The following is an 18408-nucleotide window of genomic DNA, read 5'->3' on the forward strand; positions in this document are numbered from 1 at the left end:
TCAGCCTCGCACTGAATCACGCTGAAAGCCTTTAATTATTATAATCGTCTCTTCATTTCTGCCCACAGAATACAATAAGGGGCATAACGACACAGAGAAAATGTCTGATAACCGCCACAAGAGTGCAAACACGCATGATTCATCCGTGGCGTCTATCATTAGCGCTAACACGATTAAATGGCTTTTCCGGCTTAAATAGAGAAGATTTAGGGTAATTTTCACTTAGCAGAGAACTTTTGCCATTGTAACTTTGACAGTGCATTCACCCATCTACCATTTCCTTTGGGTTTAGCATGCTACTGTTTCCAAGATCTCGCTAAAACAAGTGAAGTTTCACATCCCTTCGATCAATGCAGCGGCTGTCTTTCTGTATTTGCACGCAAAAGCTGAACCATTTCACACACAAAATATATAATGTAAAAAATAGTTTTAACATTTAAAAATAGTAATAAAATTATAAATGATAATCAAATAATAATAAATAGTATTTAAATGTATAAAATGTAAAAATATTGAAATAAAATGAAATGTAAAAAAATATTTAGCAAATAAGTATCGATAAATAATGAAATTTTACAAAAATCACATTTTATATGTACAAAAAAAAACAAAAACAAATGAAATGTTCAAAAGATAAATATATTATGTCTACAAAAAAGTATGCATTTATAAAATTATACTTCAATTTAATAGAAATTATTATAAAAAACACAATATATATTTTTTTCTTAAATATAAACCCTACATTCAGTATATTCAATACATATAACAAGATAAATATAAATAAAATGAGTATTACATGTTAAAAGAAGACATTTAATTTGTATTTTAATAAATAAAATGAATATTATATAAATTATCTTGGGTTTATATCTATAAAGAACAGTTGAAAATTAAAAATGACAAAAAGAAAACACTACATAAATTAATTAAGTTAAGAATATTTATAAAATGTAATGTTGAAATATTTATTATAAAACTGTAAATAGATATATTAAAAACAAATATAAAATGTAACACTTAAACTTGCATTTATATCTATAAAGCACAGAGTAAATTTTATTTAATAATAATAAATAACATTCTAATCAATGGGTGAAAAACAAAAAAATAAAACACCAAATGTGGGCGAAAAATTGATTAATGGTGTGAAAGCGCTGCTGGTGTTTACAGACGTGTTCTCTGTGTGACATCTCTCAGTGAAAACCCTGCATCATGTCGAGTGTTTGAAGCGCGGTGTTTGTGGGACAGGAGCACGTGTGCGTGGGCTATACTAGTGTTCTGAAGTACAGCAGCCTCAGATCTCAGAGAGATGCACAAACATCTTCACATCAATCCACACAACCACAGGCAGACGCCAGGGCTTTCCTAGACAGCGGCGTGAAGATTCGGGAGGTGGGAAGGGGATTTTCTGCCAGCACCTCATTCAGGATTACGCCGATGTTTTGTCTGTGTAATTTGGGCAGGAAAAGACCAGCGGAAAAGGATTTTCCCCGTTTCAAGCATCCGATAATGAACTTCTGCCATTATTTACTCTACTTCAAACCTGTATGGCTTTCTACCTTCAGTAAATAACAAACTAAGAAATTTTGCTGATTATTACTTACACTAATTTATTGTTCGACTTCAAAAGAAGTGAAACATGACATTAGCTCAAATGGTTAGCATAAATGTTTCATGTATACTTAAATGATATATTTATAAAAAAAAATATACATCAAAATAGATAAATCTAATACAACACACTTATATATATATATATATATATATATATATATATATATATATATATATATATATATATATATATATATATATATATATATATATATATATAAACAAAATCGAAGAGTTAACGATATCAATCATCGATGTTAATGATAAACGGTAGATGATGTTAAAAAAATACATTTACAAAGTTTTATAAAAATGTTTTATATTTTTTATCTCTAAATGTTTTATATAAATAGAAATAAATTAGTACATTATATTATTATATAATATTGTGATATACCAAATGTTTGTTCATTTTATCTTATTATTGTATTAATACATTTAATAGCATAATAATATATAATATAATTTTATAGAGATACATACATGCATAAACACACACACACACACACACACACACACATATATATATATATATATATATATATATATATACACGTTTATATAATATATATTTATTTCATTTGTATATATTATTACATGTATTATCTTAGTTTTACTATATATTTTTTCCAAACATTTAAATTTTATATATTTTTTAAAATGTATAGTGTGTGCATGTTTATATATGTATGTGTGGGCATGTTTTTGTGACATATCAGGACACAACTCTGTATAATGACATGGGTATGACACAGGTATTACAAGGAGAGGGTGACTTATGAGGACATAACCCATGTCCCCATTTTTCAAAACGCTTCTAAATCATACAGAATTAGGTTTTTTTGAGAAAGTAAAAATGCACAAAGTTTCCTGTGAGGGTTAGGGGTAGGGTTGGTGAAGGGCGATAGAATATACAGTTTCTACAGTATAAAAACCATTACACCTATGGGATGTCCCCACTTTTCACAAAAACAATCATGTGTGTGTGTGTGTGTGTGTTTACATATACATAAATTCTAAAAAAGTACAGAACAAAAAGTGAACAAGTTTCCAACATTAATTCTGTTTCTGCTCCTTTTCCTTTAAGACTTTTGTATGTAAATGGCCTCTGTTTTGATCACCTAACCTCCCAAGTTCCACTTCTGCATGAAGACATGCTAACGAACAGATGTGAGGTCTTACCTTGCGCCAGCCGCTCCAACCTCTTGCCGTGCTCGGGAGGAATCGCATACCTGCGGTGAGGAGGAAAAAACCGAGATCAATTAACGGGATCAATGAAAAAGAGGAAAAAGGGAAAGGCACTGGAGGGACGCGCAGCGAGACGCCTCTCTGTGAGAACCACTCACACAGAGAACATTTCACCCCTATTTCACCTTCACCAGTCACACGCTAGTTTAAAGACAAAGTACTCAAACGACAGCGAAACAAAACCTGGAAAATTACTGCGCGAGAGCCAATTTATTTCAGCTAATCGGCTCAAACACGCGCAACGCTAATACAGATTTGCTGTGCTGCTTCATTTGAAACTATTTTGGAGGAGAAGGAAATGGCACAATATCTTCTGTGCCACTAAAGGTTCAACTTGACGTTATTATTGACATTGTCTGTATTAGCTTAATTATTTTCTCAAGTTTCCAGAGAACCGAAACCCTCTCCGAGGCCTAGAAACACGAATGTAAATCCAATGCATCACCCTCCCCTGGGCTCCAGCTCCAAAAAAAAAATTGTAATAACGGCTTCAGGTGAGTTTTGAGCGGCGCCGCAGTGTCCTCTACTGGACGCAGGAGACAAAACAGGGATTTTATTGGGCGAGTGGCTCTTTCTAGTTAAACACAGGCCAATTTCACAGCAGTGGTTCTCTCTACACAAGCGCAGGATCGTCTGAAATTCAACTGAATACCAAGTGGACGGATTAGACGTTTGTGTTTGTATGCAGCTGATGGGATGTACAAGAAGGGGTTTGTTTTATTTCACAATGCGTTGTGGCTTTTACTGAAAAGTTACAGGAGAGAAAAGTACAAGAATTAAAGGGGAAAACAAAGCGGGTGGGAACTGAAAGCACTTGACATGGCAATGCACTAACCAAATAGGAACAATAACAAGGTGGAAATTAGATCTAAGGAGATGGAAAGTCAGATGCAAACATATTTAGATAATTATGGAGTTGGGAGTAGCTCAAATTACTCACAGTTCGGTTCGTATTATTGTTTTAGAGATGCCGTTTCCATACCGGAAAAGGTCTATACTGTTATAATCAAGCTACAAGCAACAGCACAAATAAATACAACCGAGCAAAGATACAAATAAAACAAACTGTGCTTTTTAGGTTTTTTGGGTAGGTATAACATTACATATTAAATGTAAAATAATATTGCATATTTGACTGCATGAAAGTTTGAAAATCTATTCAATCAAGAGCAGTGAGTGATTTCCTTGTATTTTCCTTGTTTGATTAACAATTTGAAAGTGCTGTCTCTTTAAGACAATGTTTGGATCCAGTGCACTGATACTGTACTGTCTGCTGGGATACTCACCAAGACAAGCATGTTGACATAATTTTTGTATGAATTCATCCATTCAAGCACACGTCTTGAAAGAGAACTCAGTATTTGCACAGGTTTGGCGATTCAGATGAGCGCACAGGCAAATCTACTCATTCACGTCTTCTGGATATTTAATGTTTAAACTGGCAAGGTTTCAAAAACATTGAACACCAAATCTAAGCACCCAGGGACCTCGAGATTTTTAGTTTTTACTACTTAAAACCATTATACAGTGTCTTGTAACAGTCCAAGACATTACAAAGCAGTGAGATGCCAATAAATGGCCTCCACTCACAGCATATATGAATGCTAATCAATTCCCATGATGTGGTGCACTGTTGCATGTATTGAGAACTGTCTTGAACACCAAAGACACCGACTTCGGGAAATCGAACGGCTGGCCACAAGCACCCCAACTCCAAGGACACGAGCGGTAACAGATTCAATCCGGTGTTTGAGGTGCCACCACAGATCAATAACAGTTAGATGGCTCGTTCTCTTTTCTTGCAGATAAAGCTGGATCTGATGGGCAGCTGTAATTAGGGTACGAATGTTTCCTGCCAACAGGAGTATCTTTACACCCCACTAACTCCAGACCAGATCAAGCGGACACTGACTCTATCTGGCAAATGAAAGTTGGCGAAGCTTTATTCGATCTGGGGAGGAAGGCAAATATTGACAAAAATCACTTTGGGCACCAGAAATCAAGCTAAATCTGAGGGGCTTGGCTTTTTGTGACTGGAAACACCTACCTGAAGAAAGGCTACCAGCATCTTGAGGTTCCTCAGGCACCACCGGAACAACGAAATGAACAAGAAGTGCCAACTAAACACCGTTTTTGATTTTGAGACAAGGGTACTTGGGTGCCTGGGCGTATGTAAGGGATGCATCCCATTTACCTAATGTATGGCTTATGAAACAACTCCGTACTTCACTTCCTAGATGCAAGATCTCTCCAGTGCTGAGGCTGCAACACAAAACCCCTACCTGCCAAACGTCACCAACGCAGTAGGCAGCGTTTAGCTATTATTTGTCTTTATCTTGAAAAGGACGCGAACAAGAAAACATGCAATAAGAATCACGCGATTCCCTTGACCGCGGTACTCCCTTTCTCAGTGATTATTTCCGGCAGCATGTGCACCACTTTGGGCCACTACGCAATCTTTAAGAATATGACACTAGATCTCAGGAGGCTGTGAGAATTATGACTTTGATGGGAGGAGAGTTGGAGGCGAATGAAGTTAATTTCACAGTAGATGAACAGAGGGTTAGGCAAACAGCTACCACACACACTTTAACATACTGTAATTACCAGAAAAGTGAACCGGATTCAATTTCAAAAGCAGAAGGGGGTGTTTGAGTGGGGAGGACAAGCGCACGCATAGTTGCATTAAGCCGAGTTGTGAAGGGTGAGTAAATGTTCTCCTCTTTTCTTTTTTCTGTGCACGAGCCTAGTTTTTTTTCCGCTATGCAGAAAGTTAACTTGAGATAAGGCCTATGGAGAACGGTGGAAAGAGAGAATGCTTAGCTAGAGACACCAAGAGCTAACACTTCAGAGAGAGATGAGGACACAGAAGAAATGGAGACAGACAGATACTCAAGAGAGCAAGCAAGACTTACGCAAGACCTCTTAAAGAATCTGAGTTTTGCATCCTTATCCATTTGGACACCTGTGCCTACCAGAGCTTGACCCAAAAACAATCTACGACCCTTTCAACAAGATTCAAGGCAATGCATTAAACTTTACAGAGACCAGTGTCGAGCACTAGCATTAAATCTTTCGAATGAGGCTTGATGTTACCTCTTGCATTTACATTTACTATTCAAAGTTTTATGGTTCCCACATCTTTTGATCAAGGAACTGAATGTTTTTCATCACAGAAACATTATTTTTTGCATGCAAACTCAGAGTTCTCGGTTGAAATTTGCAGCTATGCACAAAATAAAGAGGTCAATAACATTATTTTTAAAATGAGGGTACAAAGTGCTAACAAGCTTTAAAATTAAACAACTTTCCTTGCTGGAAAATTATGCAGTTGCATTTGTGTAACATTTACATTGACGGATTTATGTACTTCTACTAAACTGATAAAAGTGATGTTTGATATAACGTTTGATATAAAACATCTTACCAGAGACTTTTTGGTACAAAAATAACTATTTTAAAACTCAGCATAATTAAAAATATATTAATACAAAATAATTCACTTAATAAATTGGACTTTTCAATCGTGGGAAACACTACCAATTAGTGGGAGCCCCGCTTCCTACTTTCTGAAGTATTTTGTGATGCAACCTATTATGCTTTTCGTCTCACACTTTTTGAAACCCCGACGGCATTAACTTAAATTCCTACAACATTGACCAGTTTTAAATTAATTTTTACAAGGCACAAAACATCATGAAATATCACTCTGTACGACAGCCCGAAATACTGACAGAACAGCTGTGTCTAATAAACGTGGTTTCTTTAGGACAACACAAACACAGGGTATCAAGGACTAGTGTGCAATATCCAAAACATACTTGCATCTTTCTCGAAAGAGGGAGAAAATGACAGGATACACTAGGGAGAAGATTCAACATGAGACCGAGGGAAGATAAAAAAAAAAAAAAAAAAAGAAGAAAAAAAAGTCTCACGTGGAAAAAGCACAGGAAAGACTCCCAGCTGGAAAATTGTGTATTCTGAACTTCAAAATACAGTATTTAAGCCTCCCTCTGCAAAACCGAGAGGAAAAGTCAAGTTAAACTTTAGGAAAAGAAACCAACAGAATTCCAAATCATTTAAAACAGCATTTGGATTTGGATCAAGGAGTGTTAAGCTTGGTTTTAACATCTTTTAGTCCACAGTTGACACATCTTCTTGTCAAAACCTTGATTTCAATGTACATTTATCTTTCTATCGATTGAATGAAAACACAGCACATATACATCATCCCTGACGATCCTCTAGTGGATTTACTTCATAACCAAGTGCTTCTGAAACGACGGCTCCATTATTAAGAGCCTGTGGTGCACTTAAATGCGGAAAGAGTGAGATACAGTGAGATAAAGCAGATAGCACATGATTCATCTCTTTCGATGACATCATCCCGAGCGTCTACAGCCAATGTGAATGACAACAGTGCCCCCAAGTTAAGATTCTTCATACTGCACCCATGACAAGTTAGTACTGTAAAATCAAGAATTAAATCTAGTTGAGACACTAAATGTCAATAAAACTGATGGGCACCATTTATGGCTAGCATCAAATCACTTTTTGGTTAAACACTCCCAAAATGACCAAATCTGGTCATACTATATGTAGTGTGTGTGCATTTTAAAAAAAAATGGGCAACAAACTTTGAATCTTTAGAATTCAACTAAATGCACATATAAAACCTATATAAAATTATAATTATGCACAAATTTATTTGATGCATAAGAAATGAAAACAAATGCAACAATTGTAACGATGATGACTTGTTTTAAACTCCAAGTAATGCAAAATTATTTATAAACCCTCCAGATATTTAAATATTTTAACAAAATATTAATGTTTTCAACAGCATTTGTGGCAAAATTTTCCACACAAAATTTTTTTCTAAAATATATTTAAAAATTTTTGAAAAAGTTTTGAATGCACATGAAAACAAAAAATACAACAAATGTAAGTGTGATTACTTGTTTTTAACAGTAAGTAGTGCAAAATGATTTATAAACCCTCCAGATAAGCAAATATTTTACAGTATTCGTGCCTTAATATTGTTTAACACAAACATATTGATTACTAAAACACTTTTAATTATACAATTATATCTATACACAAAAGTATTGAATGCATAAGATATCAAATATTATATAAAATAGACTTATTTTGAACTAAGTAATGAATAATTATTAGGCTATAAGCCCTCCAGATATGGAAATATTTTAACAAAATATTAATGTGACATTTTCATCAACATCTGTGACATAATATTGTTTACCACATAAAATATTGATTCCTAAAATATGTTAATTTAATTGACTTGCTATTATCTCGAGATAATGCGTATAAATGCTCATATTAATATGTTTGCAACAGATTTTGTGGCATATTATTGTTTAGCATAAAAAAACTTATTCCTAAAATGTACTTAAAAAAAATTAATTTCTAGTGATTTTACAGATATAACCCCCAAAAAATACAACTATTTTAATTTATTTTTGTGTTTTTACAGTATTTTTTGTAGTATCATTAAAACGTATATTATGCTCATTAAGTGTCTTACTGTAATATATATATATATATATATATATATATATTAGGGGTGTAACGATACGCGTATTCGTATTGAACCGTTCGGTACGACGCTTTCGGTTCGGTATGCGGTACGCATTATGTATACCGAACGGTTCGTTGGAGTAATTAATTATATTTGAAAAAAAAAAAAAAAGAGAGAGAAAGAAATATAATGATATGCGTTCAACAAGGTAGCCCAATAACCCAAACAACGTAACAGGCAACGCCCCTGACACTCCCGAAGAAGAAAAAAACACCATCTTATATGTTTATGTTAGGCTACTCAGCAGGCGCTCGCTCACTCAGTACGCGCTGAAGGCTCGTTGCAAAATAGCCAATGCGTTTAACAGACTAGAAATGAGAAGATCCTCCAATAACCAACAGGTCTGGTGTTTGGGTGCACTTTGGATTCCCTTTAAGCTATAATGGTGATGGCAAGAGAGTGGTGGATAAAAAAACAACGGTATGTCGCATCTGCAACATGACAGGGTACACCAGCGGGATTACAAAAAAAAAAAAAAAAAAAACAGCGGGAATATCTGGGATATATGCGTCAGTACTATCTGGGAAAAGACGAAAAAAAGGAGAAACATGCACGCAGCAAACTATCCCTGCAGCATTTAGAAACTATAGCTTACAGGGAATCCAACCCAAACACCAGACCTGTTGGTTATTTTAGGATCTTATATTTCTGGTCTGTTAAAGGCATTCGACATTTTGCAACGAGCCTTCAGCGCGTGCTGAATGAGCGAGCGCCTTAGGGGCCGTTCACATATCGTGCCTAAAAACGCATGGAAAACGCTAAGCGCGTCTTTCTCCTCCTTTCCAAAGCGCTTGGGCAGAAGCGCTCATGAGGCGTCTGTCTTTGCTAAGCAACAATGACGTGCTCTCTCCATGAGACGCGGAAATTTCAGCGAAGGATAAATGGATTTGCAGCTCTAAAAATCGCTTGCAGTAGCTCTGCTACTAAATTTATTTCAAAATTGCAATCCATATACAACTATGATCAGCTGTTCCTTCATCTTGGCTGAGCTCTCAACGTTGTTACGGGAAAGGATGAAGCTGATTGGTTGGTTCTTGTCACATGACCCGCGGTGCGCTTGCGGCATTCTGAAAAGTTGAGATGTTTTTACATTTTGCTGTATCTAAAACGTATCGAACCGAACCGAACCGTGACATCAGTGTATCATATCGAACCGAACCGTGAATTTTGTGAACCGTTACACCCCTAATATATATATATATTTTTTTTTCAGAGTGCATTTTTATATAAAACATAAAAATCGATTTCTAGAATATATATAAAAATTAGGGCTGTCAAATGATTAAAATTTTTAATCAAATTAATCAGAATTTTCAGTGGATTAATCATGATGAATCACTATTTGCAATTACACCTGAATCCTAACCTTTTTTTTCTGAAATAAGATAAATAACAGGACACAGATACATAATTTTCATGTATTGATTCATTCATTTTCTGAATTTCAAAAGTTTAACATTTACTTAGATCAAATTTACCTGAGCACTATATCAAACCATGCTATTTAACTACAGAAAGCGTAAGAGTTTTAGGTGAACCAGTGGTTAAATATAGCCACATATCTATGAAATTATGCATAGAGAAACTCGAAAGAATGAACTCAGAAACCCAAACATGCGCCCTCTGTACTCTGGACACTCTTGTTTTTGGGAGGTGTTCATTTGCTCTGCCACAATACTTTAGGATCGATATTTTCACGTTCTGAAGGCTTCAAGTGCCAGTAAAACCAAGTAAAAATGCAAATGCTTTTTATGTAATTTTCGCTGCATTGCATGTAGGCGTTCTGCGCATGCGCAGTGTGAAACACATGACGCTATAGCAGGAATAAGCTCCAGCGTATCAACTACCAAAGTCGTCTCTGTTTATCGAGCTTGGCATGAATGTATTTATGAGTAACTGGGGTAAAACCTTAAGCTTCTTCGGTGTTTTCGTCGCAGCGCTCGCCGCTGTTTTTTACTATCTTGAGAATTCAGAGATCGACGAGACTTTCCTAACCTAAATAATTTGTCACACTGCGCATGCATGAAATGCGTTAAAAATTTTGACGTAATTAACGACAAACAACTAATTAACGTCGTTAACGCGCTATTTTTGACAGCCCTAATAAAAATATATATAATTAAAATTATACTCAGATTTACCAAATCCACATGAAAAGAAAACGTCAATTCACTTTCTGGTGAAATACCAAAATGACTAAATCTGATCACTCTTAAATCACTTAGTTCAAGTGTTAAAAATGTCCATCAAACTAAACGCACATATATAGTGAATATAGGACGCTCACCAGGACTTTGGTTGGCCGAAATGCAGGTAGTTAATGCTGTAGAGGTCCATGTCCTCTGTGTGCCAGGCGAAAGTGGTTTTCCACATGCCGAAATACAGGTAGGGCGTGTTGACGCCCTCAATAACGATCCCACACTCCTGCTCCACCATGTCCAGAAGAGTGTTCAGATGGCTGATGTTCCACTCCGTGATGTCCTGATGAAGAGACATCATAAACACGTGCATAGGAATAAAAAATGACACTTAAAATAAAACAAGCGTTAACTTAAATAATATATATATAAAAGAAAACATTATATCACCATAGTAGTCTATTAAACACTAATCCCAGTAAGGGTGACTAACCGGGTCATAGAGTGACCCGCTGATGTCAGCGCCGTAAATAGGCGACACAAATGTCAAGTTTTTCCAGTATTTTCTTTCCAGGTCATCAAAATCCTTGTGTGGAGGGGTGCAGTACCTGAGGATGGCCAAGAAAACACAAAGTTAAAGTATGAATTAAGCTTGAAGAACCAATGAAACACTTGCTGTAGTAAAAGCGCAAACTTGTCAAACTTAGTATTAAATTTACATTTAATCTACACTATCAGTCAAAAGTTTGAGCAGTAAGATTTATTTTCTCTTCAGCTCACCAAACCTGTTTAATTTGATAAAAAATACAGCAAAAGCAGTTATATTGTGAAATATTTTCCTGTTTAAAATAACCGCTTTCTATTTTAATACATTTTTAAATGTAATTGATGCAATGATTAATTTTCAGCATCATTACTTCATTATTACTTCAGTGTCACATCATCCTTCCGAAATCATTCTAATATAGTGATTTTCTGCTCAAGAAACATTTATTATTATTATTATTATTATAACTAATTTTTAAAACAGTTAAGTAAATTTTTTCAAGATTCTTTAATGAATAAAAAAGATCCAAATATCAGCATTTATCTCAAATAAAAAACGTTTGTAACATTATACACTCACCATTTAAAAACCTGAATTCAGAATAGTTATTTACTTCATGGGAAAGAAATTATACAAATTAATAGTTTTATTTAGCAAGGATACTTTAAATTGATCAAAAGTGATAAACCATTTTTTATAATGATACAAAAGATTTCTATTTCAGATAAAAGCTGTTCTTATGAAATTTCTATTCATTAAAAAAATCTTTAAATTCAAATCTGTTGTTTTCAACAATGATGATAACATAAATGTTTCTTGATCAGCAAATCAGCATAAAATAATGATTTCTGAAGGATTGTGTGACACTGAAGATTACAGTAATGATGCTGAAAATAAAGCTTCGCATCACTGGAATAAATTACATTTTAAAATATATTCAAAAAGAAAGCAGCTATTTTTAATAGTAAAATTATTTCACAATTTTACTGCTTTTGCTGTATTTTGGATCAAATAAATGCTGGTTTGGTCTGCAGAAGAGATCTATTTTAAAAACAAACAAAATTGGGTACTTCACCATTCAGTCACTTTTTTTTTAAAAAATAACAAAAACAACATTTAGTCACATTAAAGACATAAATATGCAGATAAAACAGGTCAACTTTATAAAGAAACCACATTGTAGACATTATAAAAATTGGATTTGATCGAACAAAGCGTACTTTTTACTATTGGCCAGTTTGCGATATTCTCCGACTGTCATGGACTTCTTCTGGATGTTGTATTGAGTGAAGAGTCCTGATTGGCCGGTCACCACTTGCATGATGGGAGCGGGAATGACCATCTCTTCAATGGTCTCATAGGAACTCCGCGGCTTCCACTCCTTCGGTGGAATAACCTGAGCGAGAAAATAACCGTTCAGTTAGATAATTGACAAGCATTTTTCATTGCATTTTTGTTCAAATGCTTAGAAAACAAAACTGACTTCTGATCTTAGCATTCAGAAGATATAAAAAAGAATTGATTCAAGGTAAATATTAATCTATATAGATATATTACTGTATTTAATTTCTGTTTGTTCATAAAACATTAATGATTAATGAATTTATACAACTTGAAATTTTAAAAATGTATTATGATATGTAGAAATGAACATTAGCCAAGATAAGTTAATGCTGTAAAAGTCATAAGAGTTGGAATTTTATGTGCATTTCTTTATTTTAATTAGAGAAAGTCTAAAGAAAAAAAAAACAGATCTAAAGTTTTTAACATTTGAAAAAGTACTATTGTTGTTTAATGATATAACCCACATATAACTTAATGAAAAAAAGTAAGAAAGCTGCTAAGTTTAGTGATTATTTTCATTTAGATCAATAAAAGACATAAAAGTATTATGTATTGTAATTTACTGTGAATTTGCTCATTTTAATGGTGATTAATGAGTTTGGAGAAAATAAGTCACATATAAAAATTATTATTTAACATTAAAACATTAATATTGATATAAAGCTAATACAAGTACACATAATTTAAAGCAAATGAGTAAACTTACATTTTGTGACTATTTTAATGTTAAGATTAATAAGTGCTGTAAAAAAAGTATGTATTGCAATTGTATGTAATTGTTAATTTAATAATGAGCCTGGACAAAATATGTTAGATAAAAATAAACATTTAAAAAAGTAAATATTCTTCTATAAACACTATTTTTTTTATGTTTTTACATATTTTTTTAATTTCCAACATCAATACATTAGGGTTAAATTTATATGGTCCTTAAATATTTTTATTATATGTACACACATAAATCAAGGAAATTGATTTATTTTTATTGTTATTCATGATACCTACAAATGAATAAACTTTACTTTTAGATTTTAATGTAGTCCTTTTCGTGTAATTTAAATATAACTTCAATCAAAATTCCATTTAATTTAAAATTTAAATGTAACTCGAACTTCCACACGATACCTTTGCCAGACCAGCTCGATGAGCTCCTTGGGTCTCGATGTAAGCGATGTACTTCCCAAAGTCCTTGAACTCCTCCATGGTGGGTCTGAAAGTCATGATCTTGTAGGAGTTGGCCGCTGGAGGGGGGCCCTGGGCCGGTTCTGAGGCCGGTGCCTCTGGTGTGAGTTCTGGTGCTGATGGCTCTAGCTTTATTTCTGGGTTCAGGGTCGGTTCTTCAGACGGTTCTAGGGTCGGATCTGAAAGCAGTTCCTGGGAAGGCTGTGGGTTTGAGTCCAGGGTGGGTTGGACAGGTGACCCGTGAGCGGCGTCTGCTTGTGGAGTGACATCTGGAGCCGGTTCTGGCTCTGGGTTCGGGTCTGGAGGTAAAGAGGGGTCCATGACTGCAGGTCAGCTAAAGCTGTGGACGCAAATACAAAAACACCACCAATTAATAAACACACCACTATTACAAAAAATTACAACCATTCAGAGGAAAATCTGAGGGGAAATAAAAATGCTGATTACAAATTTTGGAATAATTGTTTTCTGTAAAATATTGATTTTCTAACTTGATCATATAGGCAGGTTTTAATTTATACCAGTCGGATTTTTTATGTTTTTTAAAGAAGTCTCTTCTGCTCATCAAGCCTGCATTTATTTGATTAAAAATATAGGGAAAAAATTTTATATTGCGAATTACAGAATTATGATGATGTAAAATAACGTTATATTTCTGTGATGTGCAGCTGCATTTTCAGCATCATTACTGCAGTCATCAGTGTCACATAATCTTCAGAAATCATTCTGATATGATTTATTATCAGTGTTGAAAATGTTGTGCTGCTTAATATATTACTGGAACCTGTGATGCTTTTTTTCTGATGAATAAAAAGTAAAAAAGTTAAAATAGAAATCTTTTCTAACAATCAAGTCTGGGGTCAGTGATTTTTTTTATTTTTTTTTTATTTGAAAATTTAAACTTCTGCGGCAAATTAGTGTTAAATTGATAAGAAGAGATATTTTGAATTAAAAAAACGTTTCTTTATTTTTGATCAAATAAATGCAGCCTTAATAAGAGACTTCTTTATTTATTTCAGGTCCTTAAAGACAAACACAAACATTTAAAAATTAAGCCTGAGATGAACTAAGTAAACAAAAAAATAACGTAAAAAAGGATGAAACTAACCTTTATTTTATCAAATCAAATTCACTCATCATAAATTATAGTTGGTAATTTACAAATAACTTTACTCTAAACATTTTATTTCATAAATATTTTAGGTTTCAATTTATATGATTGCTTAAATAAGTTTATGCCAAGTTCTTACAGACAGAAATACAAATTTCTGAAAAGAAGCCTGAAAGGTTAAAAACGAATTACAAATTTAAAACTGTACATTTTTTCTTTAGTTCAGTCAATTATAAATGATAGTTGGTCATTGATGTTCCTATTTTAAATATATTAATATTTCAAGATACAATTTATATCAGTTATTTGAGAAAGTGTATTTATTTCAGATCCTCAAAGACAGAAATTCAAAAATAGTGTTGCAAAAGATTAATTGCGATTAAATCGCTTCCAAAATAAGTTTTTGTTTGCATGATATATGTTTGTGTACTGTGTATTAGAGGTCGACCGATGTATCGGTTTTGCCGATTAATTGGCAGTTCGGCACCAATAGTTTATTGCTGGAACAATCGGTTATCTGCAAAAATCCATGCCGGAAAACTATTTTTGCAGATAACCGATTGTTCCAGCAATCAATTATCGGTGTCAATTAATCGGCAAAACCGATACATTGGTCGACCTCTACTTTTATTATTACTACTACTACTATTAGTATGGTTAAGTGCTGTTTTTTTTTTTGTAAATAAAGCACTATTTTAGTTTTTGTTCAGTATCCAGTTTTAAAATTATCGGTTATTTAATCGGTATCGGCCAGTGTGGTCCAAATTAGCTATTAGTATCGGCAAAATTAAATATCGGTCGACCTCTACTGTATATATTTATTATGTATAGCATTAGTTGCAACCCAAGTTTCAATTCATATGAAAGTATAAATACATTTATTTATGTCAAGTTCTTACAAACAGAAATACAAATACCAGAAAAGATATTACAATTTTAATTACAAATGTAAAACTAAACTCTGCTAATTTTTTCTTCAGTTCAGTCAATTATAAATGATAGTTGGTCGTTGATGAACATTAGCTTGTCTATGACTATAAAGTTTGTTTTATATTAATGTTTTAAGATCAAATAATGTGCACTGGGGTGAATTAGAATGTTTAAACAAATGGAACGATTATCTCAAAGCACATTTTTAAACAAAGATTCTATTTTAAAGCACTACAAATTTAAAATGAATATTACAGATATGAAGAGGGGTATAAATACATTTTATAAACAATGAAGTTGAAAACCATGCTAAAATAATAAAATGGCTCACTAAATTCAAACTAAACTGAAAATATCTGAAATACATAATAATTGTTAACTAGCTATCAAAGAGTCTGGCAGCCATGATGTTTTGCATGTTATTTCCTTATGCAAAAAACACGTCATGAAGGAGCGCAGATTTAAATTAAGTGACTCAAGGTATTATTATTTAAACGGCATGGAAAAACAAAGAAAAGGGACTATTAATAAGTGATTATATCACCAAAAACAGCCAGAAATCAAATACAAACAAGCAGTATATTCGTTTTCCCCTCTTCCTGTCACTTCTTGGAAACAGAAGTTGTACAAACCAAGCAGAAGTGCAAAAAAAACTGATTTCATGCTATGTCTGACAATGAAAACATTAAATCACCATGTAATGTTGAATTATATTTTAATAACTACACAATAACCTGTTCTGTACCTTAAAAGATTTAGCATTCATGAACAAAATAATCAATAACTACTTGAAAATTCATCCCAGCTCTCACACAAACCAAGCAGACAGGCATTTTGGATAATCCTTTATAAGGAAAAAATAAGTACATAAAAAAATCCATAGCTACATGTTAAATGCATATTTATATTTCATTTGATTAGATATTAAAATATGTGTCAACGTCAATATGCAAGAATGCAATAAATAATCAGCAACTATACGCAAAATTCATCTCAAGTATGTCTTCATAGCTTAAAACTTTGTAGTTTGTTGAATATTAACACTATGCTTGATGCTTAACCATAAAGAGCATTCATGCATCAAAGAAATAACCAATCGATGCAAAATGCATGTCAAACTCCTGGTGATCAGCTCAAGTTCAAACAGCATGAGAGATGGAGGTTTAAATGGCCTCTTTGTTTATGTGTGCAGCCTACAGCAGAATGCATCATGGCTACTAAAGCGAAATGCATGAAAAATCACAAGCGAAACTATTAAAGCAATGCATATACATCGCACACGGTGACTTTTGCATCGAATGCACACCTGTATTCACATACAAATGCTTTAGTGTGCTAATATTTCTCACTAGGAGCGTATCAGCTGCTGATTTGACAAGCATATCAACACAGCTGCTCTCGAATATCCACAATAACGATAAAATCCCTTCCAGTGTCCGCGAACTCGACCCTAAAGCGCTATATAGATCGTATACATCGCTTTACCTCCTGCTCTGGTTCGTTTTTTGCTCCTTTTTCGTTGTTTTCTTCAAGATTCTGTCCTTTTTTGGGGGGGATTCCTAAGGCTCGTTAGTGTTACGGCAGCGCTGGGCCACATCTCCGCCCACTGCAGCGAGACGTGTACAGTGATTGGCTGGATCGTACCAAAGCGTAACCTCCCATTGGCTGGCGCGTTCGATTGACAGCTCAACCGTCCTTTCGCGTTAAGTTTGTGCATTATACGATCACGGAAATCACGTAATAGTAGTGTTTTTTTCCGGTATGACATACTTGATTCTACGTCAGCATTAGATGGAATATGCCATATATGGTTTATATCCCAGATTCTTCCCGTTTTAGGCATGTTTTCAGCTAAATACGTTACAGATATAAGAAAAGCTTAAATTTAAACGACGTGGAAATATGTTCAATGAACACATACACAAAAATAGCAGACCATCTAACCATCTTTTTATACATCTAGTTTTTCTTTCAGAATTAAATTTAGCTTTGAAGGAAGAAAACGTCTATGTGGTTTAAGAGATATAATGGTTTCATAAAAAGGCCTTCGGGTTATCAAATTTAATCGTAGCTTTAGAATAACTTATCAAATCTTTGCTATGAGTAAAACTTAACTCCCTTAAATCTTAAAAATACATTTAGAGGTACCCTCCTCATTCTGTGTGTATAGAAGTTATATTTCTAAATAAAAAACGGTCGATTATTTTGCTTAATTGTGCCAAAATAGTATTTCTATTAATTATAACGATCACGGTGCGCTATTTAGACTCGCCCCTTCTCAAGCCCCGCCCCTTCACGTTGTATTTCCACAGTATAAAAGGTAAGGTCGTACTCATTTGAAAAATAAATCCACAAATTTCTCTTCAACAGCAGCTACACCATAAAACTTAGGCAAACCCAAAAGTTCAATTCTAAAGAAGGTTGCGCATTTGTTTTTTTTTGAACCATTATAAGGTCTATAGCGGCTAACCTGCTGGCTTTTTATTCCAAAATAAAGTGGATATACGCATAGAGCATTTTACAAGTAAGAAAGGACACACAGGTTTTACTTTATATAAAAGTTCAATGCAGTTTATTGAAAAATATATCACTCACCCCAGTGCAAGAAAATAGCTATGCACCAAACACTACATAAAAACGCAAAATACAAGTGCTAAAAATATACAATTTAAAATTTGAGAATATACAG

General features: G+C 33.8%; 1 protein-coding gene across 5 annotated transcripts in view; it reads right to left on the reverse strand.

The window, feature by feature from the left end:
* LOC127942793 (lysine-specific demethylase 4B) overlaps positions 1-17342 on the reverse strand; it is a 53897-nt gene extending 36555 nt beyond the window's left edge. For all 5 annotated transcript variants that reach the window (XM_052538750.1, XM_052538747.1, XM_052538748.1 and 2 more), the window contains exons 1-6: positions 17205-17342; positions 13622-14018; positions 12373-12548; positions 11099-11213; positions 10755-10948; positions 2800-2849 (exon numbers count right to left, since the gene is read on the reverse strand). In XM_052538750.1, coding sequence (XP_052394710.1) covers positions 2800-2849; positions 10755-10948; positions 11099-11213; positions 12373-12548; positions 13622-13999 — 913 coding nt within the window. In that variant the 5' untranslated portion in view covers positions 14000-14018; positions 17205-17342. The remainder of the gene's footprint in view (positions 1-2799; positions 2850-10754; positions 10949-11098; positions 11214-12372; positions 12549-13621; positions 14019-17204) is intronic.
* Between the last annotated feature and the right edge of the window lie 1066 nt (positions 17343-18408).

This window comes from Carassius gibelio, chromosome A22 (genome assembly GCF_023724105.1).
Source record: "Carassius gibelio isolate Cgi1373 ecotype wild population from Czech Republic chromosome A22, carGib1.2-hapl.c, whole genome shotgun sequence".
NCBI lineage: Eukaryota > Metazoa > Chordata > Actinopteri > Cypriniformes > Cyprinidae > Carassius > Carassius gibelio.